At 42.6% G+C, this 10,605-nt stretch overlaps 1 protein-coding gene across 1 annotated transcript; it reads right to left on the minus strand.

Annotated features, from left to right (window-relative positions):
• Positions 1 to 9,325, minus strand: LOC119909918 (cytoplasmic dynein 1 heavy chain 1-like; the record flags this gene model as incomplete). The annotated part of the gene is given in 22 exon segments (XM_038728184.1): positions 1 to 26; positions 145 to 354; positions 445 to 555; positions 654 to 767; positions 947 to 1,102; positions 1,340 to 1,579; positions 1,687 to 1,806; positions 1,943 to 2,053; positions 2,370 to 2,546; positions 2,741 to 2,881; positions 3,177 to 3,323; positions 3,451 to 3,600; positions 3,755 to 3,934; positions 4,038 to 4,460; positions 4,575 to 5,228; positions 5,365 to 5,592; positions 5,702 to 5,973; positions 6,095 to 6,281; positions 6,416 to 6,671; positions 6,784 to 6,957; positions 7,078 to 7,165; positions 8,920 to 9,325. Coding segments are annotated over 22 exon segments (4,415 nt in total), but the record flags the coding sequence as incomplete, so codon positions are not given.
• Positions 9,326 to 10,605: the final 1,280 nt, after the last annotated feature.

The raw sequence follows: 10,605 nt of genomic DNA on the forward strand, positions 1-10,605 counted from the left end.
TCATACGAGTTCCAGACTTCTCGGATCTGAAGCCAAAAAACCCCCAGAATTAATACTAAAAAAAGAACTACAAACCAGAGTGTAATTTTTCCTGTGAGCATTACAACTACACTGCATTATCTCTTCAGGGCCCGCCGTCTTCACCTGTTTAAGGAACTCCTCCAAAGCCATCTCTCCCTGGGCTACCAGGAGAACGTCCTTCACCACCATCTCATTCTTCTGCAGATCCACATCCCAGATCTGTCCCAGAGTCAGCTCTGACAGAACCCAGTTTACATGCAAACGTTTCATCAGCTGCTTCCAGTGGCGGTCCTTCAGAGCCTCTGATTTCAGCTCAATCACCAACATGTTAACCTGGTGAGAGAAAAGGATTAGGTCAAGAGTTTACTAACCCTTTCTTGTGAGTCAGAATTTGTGCTTAGTGTTAAAAATATGCTGCCTGACCTTCAGGTATCCTTTAAGCAGCCTCTGGACATACTCATAGGAGGCATACTGTCTCAGTCTTGCTTGGAAGTTCTTCAGCTGGTTCAATAGAGCATCCAGGCTCTGACGAAGCTACAGACACAAAAACACCAAGAATAGTTATATCCTAAGAATTTCACAAATTAAAAATAGAGGATCAATGATCTGAATTATTATTATGGATTTGTTACCTTGCGAGGTTGTACAGACACCCATGGCTGCTCTTTCATCTGGTCGATTTGCTCCCAGACCTTTGACAGCTCGGACCAAACCTCCTTCAGGTCATGCAGCTCCTCTAGGGCCACCTACAAGTCACCACAGAGACAGAAATAAGTCATAATTAAAGTATGTTTTTTTTTAATCTTGTGCATAATGGGTTAAATATTACTCCTATTCCAAATCAGTCTCTGAAATATTTGCTATCTGTTACTTGGTCTTTTATCAGGGATTTAAATGCTTTAATTCAAATGTTTCCTGGCATTACCTGCACCCTCTCTTCACTGCCGCTGAGCAGGCCAGTGTCTGGGAGCTCCAGGGCTTCTTTGGCTCGGGCACACTTCTCCCTTTCATCCTTCAGTCGGCCAAAGTTGCCCTCATAGATCGTCAGAGACTGAAGAGCCTCCTCTGGACGCAGGTTCCCCTGGTGAAACAGATAACCATTTAGACAAAAAAAAAAAAACCCCAACAATAAATAGTTCAATTTTAAAATGTCAAACATTTGATAAGTTTATCTGTACATCAGCAAATGCTTCAACTGCTGTTCAAAATAATATTATTCTAATTTAACAATTAGCAGTCATCTGTAATATATGTTCACAGAACGTGTGCCCTAGGGTGACAGCACAGTATATTGTATTTCAAATTTAATTTCTCTTACAGCAACTGGTTTGGTCTTCTCCCAGTCATTGAGCAAGTCAGTGGTGCGGTTTTCCACAGCTTTGTCCTCCTGGACAATCTTTTTCTGCAGGTTTTCCACCTGCTGCTGGATAGCTGTATCCTTGCGCTTCATTATGTCACTGAAGGCCCCCCATTCACCTTCGATGTTGTCAATGTAGAGCCAAGATGGAGGGAACTGGAATCTCTGCTTCTCCAGCAAACGCTGTCCATTACGGAATAACTAGGGGTAAAAGGAGGGGGAATCTGATTAGGATGCTTTGTTGTTTTTCTTACAGCATGCAGTAGTACAAAAGAATGAACAGATAGTGAATGTTTTGGAGTACTTACGTCCACATTTTTCTCAAACTGTTTTATCTTGCGCTTCAGGGTCTGGACATATGTTATGAAATTGACAGCATCAGAGGTGCTAGCCGTGTCCACAGAATGTTGCTCCAGTTCTTGACGGGACTATTGAGGAAACAGAAAAAGGAGATAAGAAAAAATAAAATAAAAAATAGTTCATAGAATAATCGTCTGATCCATGTCATTTGGAAATCAGTGTTACTAAGCTGGTCAAAAAAATGTCTCAATCATGTGTGTTAACCTTGGAGATCTGGGCATGGAAGTCCTGCATGTTGTTACCAAGCATCTGACCAAACTTGCTGAGCACTTCTTTGTGCCAGGAATCATACTTCAAGTTCACCTTGGACTGGACCTGTATGTCAAGGACAGATACAAACATTTAATGAGAATGAATAAGAAGCCCATAGACATACAAAAATATACTTATACAAATGTACAAGATGGAGCAGCAAAAGACGTTACAAATAGAACATAGCATTGTTATAAAACTAATACTACTAAATAATAGGGTTTATGTAGAAGAGACCTCACGCTTCCCTTAAAATGATTATAAATGTAGTGATTGTCTAAAATGTAGTTTTGAGTCTTCTTTTTAATAGACTATTTTTAATAATCATTTGAGAAATACTTTTACAAATACAGTCCCTACAACTGTCAATCATTTTTACCTTGCCATAGTCGATGACTACAGGTCCAAACTCTTTCCGTGTCTCTGCATTGTCAAAGGTCCCACGTGCTTTGCGGATCTGGACCAGCAGGGCCTGCCACTTGCTGAGGTCTTCACCCAGACGGTTGTAGATGTTCTCAGCTTGCATGTCCCATAAGCACTGGTACTGCAGCCACACCTGGACAGGAGCAACAAAGAAAAGAGATACAATGTAATGTAGATGCTAGTGTATATTATGCACATGACCGTACAAAAGAAAACAGTATTTTTCCATTTCTTTAAATCCATACTTAAAACCAAGGCATTCTATCAGCAGCTAATCAAAAGGTATGATAAAGCATTTATTTTGTGTTATAACAAGATGACTTTTACCTTAACGTACTGCTCCACCTCATTGACAATATCTTCCACTGCATTGTAGGCCTCCTCTAAGGCTGCAGGGCCATCTGGCATCCTGGTCAGGGCGTTTCTGTAGAACTTCTCCTCCTCTGAAAGCTCATAGTGGACTCCCACCTGGTGAGGAAGGACAAATGTACTTAGATTAAAGCAACAGCACAAGTGTAATAGGACACAAAATCCACGTCTCCATATTTCATGTCAGAAATAAAATAAAATACATTACTTTGTTCACACTGCCTTGCACCTATATGTTTGCATATCCCAGACAATCTGCATTAGAGGTGTCACGATTCTCTATTCGATTCAAACCTTTTATTCATCACCATTGTTAGACTATCGAGTCTTTCATTTACATTTTAAAATTCTTTAAAAAGATGATACAGGGTATCAACTGTTCAGACAAGGTTACCTGGTATCTCTGGCTCTGGATCCTGGGAAGGGAAAGTATGACCATCTTCCAGGCAAACATCTCCTGGTAAAGCTTGTAGCGGCAGTCTTCAATCGGTGGGTTCAGGTAGATCACCTGGTTAGTAATCCTCAGCTCATGGACAACATTCTGGGAAAATAAATTATTTGTTGTTATAATAGCCATATGTGTCCAGGAATCCAATGTTTTATAAGTAATGTATAATTATGAAAATAAAAAAAAATATGACATAAGGCAACACAGTCACAATGGCTACCTTGATCTTGGGCTCCCCTCCAGGTTTGTGGCTCACTTGTGGAGCCTCTGTGTCCATGTCCACATCAGCTTTGTCCTCTAGCTGGCCACGGAGGACCTGGGTCCAGGCCTTTAGGCCAGCCTGCAGACGCACTCCCAGGATACGTTCAATCTATGAAAACAAAACGATCATTAAAACCTTTCAGGCCAGCCACATGTAAAAAAGATTCAGAGGTTGAAAGTATTTCATTCGGACTCAAAACAGTTACAACATAACTGAATCAGAATAACAAATAATCCTTGGATTGTTGTTTTGTGGTGCCCACCTCAATGTCGAGCTTGTTGACCCAGATGGGCAGATTGGAGTAAGAGTGGAGATTGAGGTCATCTACCGCTTTCTGGACTCGGTTGAGGATATCAGAGAAAGTCTTGTTGTCAAACATGCAAGTGTCCAGAGAGCGAACCTCAAGATCAATTTTCTCCTCAATCAGTAGGAGGTCATCCACCTGGAAACATACAGCAGGGGGGGGGGGGAACCCATTAGAAATTATGTTTGGGGCAACTTAACAATCGCACTTGTTCAGTTTATATGTAATCATTGTAACCAACCTTCTCCTGGAAGTTAAATACAGTCTCAGCCAGCCTCTGAACATAGGGATCCAGCTTGTAGGACTCCCAGACCAGAGTGATGCCTTCAGTAATGAGAGCCTGAACTTCTTTCTTAAGCCCAGCCACCAGCAGTGAGATGGAGGACCTCTCCTCCACTTTCTCACAAGTGCGCTCGTAGGTGCGCACACTCTCAATCAAAGAGATGGCAAATGGGTACAGCTGGTTAGCTTGGTGGGCTTTGTTGACGATGGCCAAAGGAACACGGAAGCTCAACCACTTGAGGTTGCGGACCTCTTTGGACAAAGTGATGATCTCTGGGAGGAAGTTGACTTTAAGCTTCAGCATATTTCCGGTACGTCCACGGGCACGAGTACTCTCAATGGTGAAGATGCGGCCAGACACACCAAGGTTACGCTGCTGCACCTTATATTTAAAAACAAAAAAATTAAAACATTGTAAGAGACAAAAAAATAGAACATTTTATGATGTCGAATAACATTTTAAAATACTATCCTATGTCTATGACCAGCTCCATACCTTGCGAGCCCAGTCATCAAATATCTCTTGAGTATTGAGTTTAGCCCTGAAGCTATCTCCATCCTGCTTCAGCTTCAGCCCCTCCACATGGTTCTCCCAGCCTTTTCCCAGAACATCCTCCACTCTTTTCATATACGCAGTCAGCTGACGGTCGATCTGCTTGGCCCAGATGATGGAGCCAGACACAGGTGGCAGGTCTCGGACATGGCTCATTTTACAGGCCTGGCTTTGGGGATACTGCACTTTGAACTTGTCATGCAGCGACTCGATGTCATCTTTCACACGCTGGATGAGCTGTGTCTGGTACTCCCGGATAGCACCACGGATGTGGGGACGGACAAAGAGGGCATTAAAGCGGGAGAAGATGCGGAACATCTCGTTGGCGTTCTTAGCGGTTCCCAGCTGATCGCGCAGGCGGGCAGTGATACGGGTCTCAACGCGGTCGATACGTTCATCATAACGCTTCATGGCGGCTTCCCAGGCTTCCATGCCTTCCTTAGACACATCCAGGCCATCTACCTCTTTGACATTCTCATATGCCAGGTTGACCTCCTCGATAGCATTGGCATCAGCAGCATCAAACAAAACTCCAGCTACTTTCATGTCTTGAGGCTCAACTGTCTCTCCAGGGGCATGTTGTGGTACGGCAGAAATCTGGAGACAAAAAGTAAAAAAAAAAAAACAGTTATTAATTCTTTTGTCAGGATCTACAAGAAAACAGCAAAACAGAAACTAATGGCAAGGCATGTGAGTCAGTCCAAGTGTGGCCATTACAGACGCTGTACTTTACCTGAGGCCTCAGCACACGGACGATGACAGCCCTCAACTGCTCATGCTGCCTTCTGAAACGTCTCATGTGATCCAGACGTGATTGGAGCTTCCTGTGGGCGGGGCTCAAACGCCACACCATCTTCAGGTTCTCCTCTCTCTTTCTCTTCACAATGTCCCTCAGAAGCACCTGCAGTTTCTCGTACTCATCCTCCCATGTCTGGAACACCTCAAAGCATGCCACCATCACCTGCACAAAGTTTTTAAAACGACATTTAGAATGAAGTATAAAAATTTGAGTAGCTAAAATAAGAGGAAAAATATATTAGGTTTTATGCCAGAGACCCAACCACACAAACCTTTTCGAATTCCTCATAGGCAACATGCATGAGCTTCCTGGTGCCCAACACCTTGAGTAGCTGGGAGCTCAAGTCCCTGGAGATGGCTTCTACTAGACGCAGTGCTCTCTGGATAGGGTACTTGGTGTTCCTAATCTTTTTCAAGTGAGTGAATATGGCCATCAGGGCCTGGCGGATCTTATCGAGCTCTGAAGCAGAGAGCAGGTCATTGAGAGGGAAGTCCTTCATCAGAGGATTGTAGTCATTGACGGTTTCCACAGCCTGTTTCAGACCTGTGAGAAGTAGAGAAAGGATAAACAATTACTCATACTGTACTTGATACAATACTGTCAGTAAAGGCAGCAGAAGTGAAATAAGCCAAAGAACATGTTTTTCCAACTGGCTGTCACTCACCAGTGTCGGTGTCAAAGCTGACAGTAGCATGGAAACGTTTGCCGTGTTTGAGGATGTCCAGTGTGAGCAGAACTTCAGGGCTCTCTCTCTTCTCCTGGATCCTGTTGAGGGCTCTCTCCAGATTCAGCCAGAAGCTGATCTCTTGCAAGGCTGTGCCTGACGCTGGGTCACGATCGAGTTTTGTCACCTGATATAGGTGGAGGAGACAAATACACTCAGTGTTGAGTATGACATTTTTCCCCATATACCTGTTGTATTATATGAATTATATCCACCTTGTTTTGTTTTCATTTGTGATAGAAATATGGGAATGCCAATTACCTTTTGGATCTCCCTGATCCAGCGGTTGACTCCAGATTGCAACTGGTTAAGGAAGGTTGGGTCCTCCACTTTGTCTCCAAAGTCAGTGACCTTGGGCTTCTCCCCACGCTCATAGCACTGCTTGGCGATGTTTGTGATGATGGGGTGGATGAGCAGGCTGATCTCAGGAATCTCAATATTCTGCTGCAAGTGAAGAAGGCCCATCTCCAGCTCAGCAATCTTCTTCTCCACAGAGGGAGCCATCTTATCCCCATCTCTAGAGGGTTAGCCCAAAGATTATAGTATAGATTAATTCTCCATCAGATTATGATTTAGTTTATTAGACGAAAGTTTTTATCAAAATACAATAGACACATTTTCAGGATTACCTGTCTGCCTTGCCAGACTCTCGGATGTAGGACTTGAAGAAAGGAGCGACAGCATTGCTGATGAATGAGTGGAGTGTCTCATAGGGAGAATCCTCACTCAAGGTCAGAACTCGAACTTGGGTTGATATGGGCTTGTCTGCATCAATGACGCCTGTCCTCTTGATCAAAGCCAAGCTGCAGGGGAGAAAAGAGTGAAATTCGCAGTTCAGAATTAACAGAACTTAAGTGGAAGCTGAGTGCTATTGAGTAAACTAAAAGTAGAGAAACAGTACTAGTTTTAGATGGCTCATTTACCTGTTGGACTTGATCCCATAGTGTATGTCAATGCTGATGTTATAAGTGATGCACTCCTTCTCCTCCTCTCCTTCATCTCCAACATCCTCTGTAAAGTAAACAGACAACTCTTTAAATCACAGCTGAACTAGAAACTCACTGAAAAACATTAGTATTTAAAAATAAATAAATTAAACTCAACATCCTGCAGTTGTTTTGAGGTTCTTGGCGCGCACCGATGTCCAATCCAGAGTTGTAGTTACGTGACGAGAGGTTGTCAAATGTTATTTCTCTAATCTCAATCGTGCGGTAACCTCTGGGTCGACAGTGAAACCATGCAGACGGAACTTAAAGCTGCATTCTCCCTAACGGCCAGCAGGGGGCGAGTTCCATTAGAAATAATGGTAAATGTTGCTACTTCTCAGCCTCAGTAAACACTTTTAAATTAGCTTATAGTCCGAGTCGCTAGTTTCAAGTCTTCTTCAACACAATATGATGTTCATTCAGTATATTATGGTCCTATTTAGGGGAAAATAGACGATAATGCAGCGTATGCTTTTGGACGGGACTACCTTGTGATTGACAGGTCGCTACCATGGCAACCTGTTCATCGGGATAGGGATAGAGGCGACTTGTATCCGCTGCTCTGTGTTCATTTTTCATAAATGGCTGTCAGCAGGAGAGCACGTCATGTTTGAGTCTTAGTATGTTTTGTTTTAAAAGTAAACTGTGTTGTTAACCTTTTTATTTATCATCATTTTAACTGTGATTACATTTGTTTAGTTTTTTTATATGCAGCATGTATTTAATAAACGATTAAACACTTTTGGAAGGAGGGACAGTAAAAATTGTCTTCGGGCCAGTAAGTTTCGGGGCCAGTTGCAAAAAAGTTTAACGTTAAGCCCTGCAAGCTGTTAAGATACATTAAGATTCTCCACTCCCAAGTAAAACGTGGCACAGGAGGAGTTGAGTTTATCGGAGTATAATAGGCCATGTTACAGTAGGATGACATAGCAATCTGACACTTTCATCTACACCCATCCATCTGTGTCCTTTACACGTGAGGTTATAGCTTGCAGGAAATGATCTGCAGACCATCTGCAGAGATGGTAACGTTACTCTCTGCATTGCAGTATAAGTATTCTTAGTGCAAAAAAAAATGGGATGGGCTGGGGCACCGACTCTCTCGGTGGGAATCCAAAACCTGCAGTGGTTGATCATGTGCAGTATCAGGGGAACAAGGTTCAGAGCTCATAAAACATTAGGAAGGGCAAGCGGCTCAGAAGTTCAGGATTAATTCGCCTGGAGGAAACTGAAGAGAATGTGTTCATTGACAGAAGCTGGTTCACATGATGAAACCCCAAGGTGGCGGTGCACACAACATGACTTGCAGTTATTACAAAGGAATCATTCTCTGAATTTCTGAGATTGGTGCTCCTGTCTTATCAGGACTTTGTTCTTTTTCACGTTGTTGTCAACAACTAAATATTACCGTACTTTGAACATGAACACAATGGTAACGCTGACTTTCGTATAATCCTACACTGCCAATCATAACGTTAGCTAACTTAACATTGAGCACCTGCATTATTGTGTTGTCATTAGCGGTTTCCTCGTCCCCACCCAGTGTGGCGTAGTTGCCTTACAATTTAACAATGTAATGGATGGAGACAGCAAGCTAGGTTAACACTGTTAACCTAAATAACCAACTTCATCTTACACATAATGTTACAATGTTAATAACAACTTGGGTAACAATGGGTTTAGACATTGCTGGCGGCAAATATGACGTTAATTGCCCTAGTAATATAATCTGAAGGACTCAAATCATATCAGCTAGCTACCGCTTCTTTTTAAATGTACCTTTGAGTGCACTTCTCTCGACCAGGATGGTGTGAAGTTGGGGATCGGCCAGAAATTTCCTCATCTGCTCCACGGCGCTCTTCTCCTCCAGGGCGGTTTCCAGTGAGGCCGGGGCCTCGCCGCCATCTTCCAGGAGCAGCGGTACCAATTTCCTTATGTGCTTCTGCAGCACCGATGTGTCCGCGACCGTCTGAACGGCCGACACCTCCATGGTGCCGGAGTTTTCCTCTGTCCCCCCACCGTCAGACATTCTTTAAAGCGGTCAACGACGAGCCGTCGCGACGTGAAAGTGAACAAAGCAGGGAGGCTGAGTTTATATAGCTCACTGACTGCAGTACCCCTTTCAGCAGAAGTGGACTGCCGCTGTCAAAAGCCTGCAACCGTGGCCGTCAGGTTTATCTGCGCAAAGGATTGTGGGACCTGTCGTTCAATGGATGAGTATTTCACTGGACTGTGCTAGCCAAAAACTACAATACCCATAATGCGGCTGAACGAATCAATTTTTTTCCTCTTTTTGTCATAATCGTGCATGACAGACAGGGGGAGAAAGGGAGTTGTCTCTCCAATGAGGCAGAGAAATCCTCCTTTGCACCAGACAGTAAAAAAAATTATAATACTTTAAGAATAGTATTAGTAATTCAGGGAGAATATAATGTTAACAAATTGTAATTGTTGTAAGCTTACAAACACAATTTCACTGGCATAACTGCATTTTTTGCAGACTCATTAATGAGATGCTAAACAGAGCGTAAAAGAGTAACGTTACCTAGTGCTTGGACTTGAGTCAGCTGAGAAGGCAGACCTACAAAGGCAATAAAGCTTGACCTTAGAGCTCCAGCAATACTGCAACAGACAGGACCCCATTAAAATATGATCAATCAATCAAGTTTTATTTAAAGTGCAAAATCACCAAATGACATACACTTTACAAAATACACAGGAATAAAATAAAAATATATTTTATAACTTTAAGTTACAAAGCTTTACCAAACAAAAAAGTCTTAAGTCTACTCTAAGTAGTGACGTTGTCCGACACCCACTCTAATTTTAGTGACACTAGGCACCACAAGCAAACCCTGCATTTTGAGAGCGCAGTGCTCTAGTGGGGCAACATGGTATAATGAGCTCTTTGAGGTAAGATGTTGCCTGGCAAGTTAAGGCTTTGTAGGTAAGCAGAACAATTTAAAATTGTATTCTGTATTTCACAGGGAGCTAGTGCACCAAACCCTGTGGTACTCCATGATTAACATTGGTATGCATGGTTGAATTATTATCGTATACAAATTGGGACCTATCTAATAAATAGGACTTAAACCAGCTTAGGTCTGATCCTTTGATGCCAATTTAAAAAAATTGTCTCTGTAATAGGATGTGGCGGTCAACAATATCAAAAGATCTAATAAGACAAGTACAAAGACAAGTCCTTTGTCTGATGCCATTTCACCAGTGCTGTCTCTGTGCTATGATGTCTTCTAAAATGATGCTGATGAAATACGATTCATTTGGTAATAAATATTGGACATGGTTGTTATCAAGCTTTTGGGGAAGGTCAATGCAGAATATCATCCTAGGTCTTGACCTACTTGACAATTCCATAAAATCCAGCATAGAAATTACATATACATAACATGGCACTGTTGCCTGTGGAATCTAAAAGTCCTAATAAGACCAAGAGGAACGTGAAGC

The sequence above is a fragment of the Micropterus salmoides genome, unplaced genomic scaffold (assembly GCF_014851395.1).
Source record: "Micropterus salmoides isolate LMB-PRFRI ecotype aquatic unplaced genomic scaffold, ASM1485139v1 Ms_hic_scaffold_19, whole genome shotgun sequence".
Taxonomy (NCBI): Eukaryota; Metazoa; Chordata; class Actinopteri; order Centrarchiformes; family Centrarchidae; genus Micropterus; species Micropterus salmoides.